General features: G+C 36.0%; 1 protein-coding gene across 1 annotated transcript in view; it reads left to right on the forward strand.

The window, feature by feature from the left end:
* The first annotated feature begins 757 nt into the window (after positions 1-757).
* The window catches only part of LOC124378429, an 8,140-nt gene continuing 5,918 nt past the window's right edge, over positions 758-2,979 (forward strand). Inside the window, exons 1-6 of the mRNA XM_046838136.1 lie at positions 758-772; positions 958-978; positions 1,173-1,193; positions 1,699-1,719; positions 2,154-2,174; positions 2,383-2,403. Of these exons, the coding sequence (XP_046694092.1) occupies positions 2,165-2,174; positions 2,383-2,403 (31 nt within the window). The 5' untranslated portion in view covers positions 758-772; positions 958-978; positions 1,173-1,193; positions 1,699-1,719; positions 2,154-2,164. The remainder of the gene's footprint in view (positions 773-957; positions 979-1,172; positions 1,194-1,698; positions 1,720-2,153; positions 2,175-2,382; positions 2,404-2,979) is intronic.

A 2,979-nucleotide genomic window follows, 5' to 3' on the forward strand; every position in this document is an offset into this window, starting at 1 on the left:
ATTTTAGTGTAGAACGTGATTTAATAATAGTTTTTTATCTTTAACTCTGTACCGGAGTCGTTAACGGAAACTCGGGCCGAGTCCCAAATGACTCGATGTTGAAGTGCACTTTGTAGTGTGATCAGGAAAGTCAGGGCTTTTGTACTGCATTAGTGTCTGAACTAAATATGTGTTATTTATCTACATTTCTCTGTAAAAGGATTTTATTTTGTGTAGTGTCTCATACACTATGTTTAGTGCACTACATAGTGTTGTGTAGGAGAATATTTGGGATTATTTGAGGTAAAAATGTCTGAACTGAGTTCTTTGAAGTGCACTAATACAGGCTCACTCGGGCCTCATCTCAAATCACACTGATCCAGGCTCACTCCGGCCTCGTCTCATTTCACACTGGTCCAGGCTCAGCCTGGCCTCGTTTTATTTCACACTGATCTCTCTCTCTCTCTCTCTCTCTCTCACACACACACACACACACACACACACACACACACACGCACACTGTGTAATGACAGTCAACCTAATGTCAAACTTGTTTCCAAATTTTATAAAAAAATTTTTGTGTAATTTCTTTTCTTTTTTTTTTTTTTTTTAGTACATCATGAAAAAAATGGGTAAGACTCACACACGCTGACACACACTGACACACACATACACAGTCTCTCACATATACACACGCACACACAGTCACACACACACAACTTGTAACTTATTTTCACATTTATTTTTTTACTTTTTTTGTGTTTTTATTTCAGGGCACAACAGATATTACTAGGTAATTCACAGAAACACTTACACACTCAAACACACACATACATAAACACACACACACACACACACACACACACACACACACACACACATATATTGTATTCATTTATTTTATTTAGATGCATATCATAATTGTAACTTCTTTTAACTTTTTTTTTTTTTTTTACTTTTTTTGTGTTTTTATTTCAGATGGATTGAGGATTTTAGACAGTAAACACACAAACACTTACACACACACACACACACACACACACACACACACACTCAAACACACAAAACCACACTCAATTTCACATACACACCTACTGACACACACAGACACACACATTATAATGATAGTAGATATAATAATTGTAACTTATTTTTACATTTTCTTTTTACTTTTTTTTGTGTTTTTATTTCAGGGGCCCTTCAGCTTTTACTAGGTAATACACATAAACTCACTCACACACACAGACACTCACAGACAAACTCACTCACACAGACACACACTCACTCACAGACATAGACACTCACATACAGACACACTCCCTCACACACATACAGACACACACACACACTCACTCACACACATATAGACACACACTCACACACACACACACTCTCTCTCACACACACTCACTCACAGACATAGACACTCACACATACAGACACACACTCCCTCACACACATACAGACACACACACACACTCACTCACACACATATAGACACACTCACTCACACACACACACTCTCTCTCACACACACTCACTCACAGACATAGACACTCACACATACAGACACACTCCCTCACACACATACAGACACACACACACACTCACTCACACACATATAGACACACACTCACACAGACACACACAGACATAGATATAATAATTGTAACTTATTTTTACATTTTCTTTTTCTTTTTTTTTGTGTTTTTATTTCAGGGGCCCAACAGATATTACTAGGTAATTCACATAAACACTTAAACACACATAAAACCACACTCAATCTTACATACACACAGACACTCACTCACTCACTCACTCACTCACTCACTCACTCACTCACACACACACACACACACACACACACACTTACACATTCACTCACACACACACACACACCTACTGACACACACAGACACACATATAATGATAGTAGATATAATAATTGCAACTTATTTTCACATTTTCCTTTTACCTTTTTTTTGTGTTTTTATTTCATGGGCCCTCCAGATAATTATAGGTAATTCACAGAAACACTTACACACTCAAACACACATAAAACCACACTCAATCTCACATACACACAGACACAGACACACACACACACACACCTACTGTCTAATGAAAGTAGATATAACAATTGTAACTTATTTTCACTTTTTTTTTTATTTCAGATGCATTGAGGATGTTAGACGGTAAACACACAAACACTTACACACACACACACACACACACACTCAAACACACATAAAACCACACTCAATTTCACATACACACAGACACTCACATACACACACACACACTCACTTACACATTAACTCACACACAAACACACACATATTATAATGATAGTAGATATAATAATTGTAACTTTTTTGTACATTTATTGTGTTTTTATTGCAGCGCTGCTGCGGCTTGTACAAGGTATTACACACAAACACTTACACACACACACAAACACTTACACACACACACGCACACACACACACACACACACACACACTCATTGATACACTTACTCACACACATCATGATCATGAACATTTATACATAGATGCTAATCAGCGTTTTTGTGACACTGAGCATTCTTATATATATATATATATATATATACACACACGTCTGCCTGGACATGAAAAATCATTATTTTTGGAAAAGCCAAGTATTATTCAAAAGTAAATGAGTCATGAGTCAGTGTTCTGCTGAATCACATTAAGACATACAGAAGTAGAGTCTGCCGCTTCACAATGAATCAGACATGGATTAGTGAGTAATGGACCCACACCCGGTCCAGATGATGTTTTAGCCTCTGTGTCAAGAGACTACATTGGCATGTAACAAGTGAACTTTTTTGCATTTAATCAGATCACTAATGATCAGAAAATAATTTATTATATATATATGTATATATATATATATATATATATATATATATATATATATATATATATATAAATATATACATATATAAAATGGTTAATGGCTTTGTTGTACTTCCTT

The sequence above is a fragment of the Silurus meridionalis genome, chromosome 24 (assembly GCF_014805685.1).
Source record: "Silurus meridionalis isolate SWU-2019-XX chromosome 24, ASM1480568v1, whole genome shotgun sequence".
In the NCBI taxonomy this organism is placed as follows: domain Eukaryota; kingdom Metazoa; phylum Chordata; class Actinopteri; order Siluriformes; family Siluridae; genus Silurus; species Silurus meridionalis.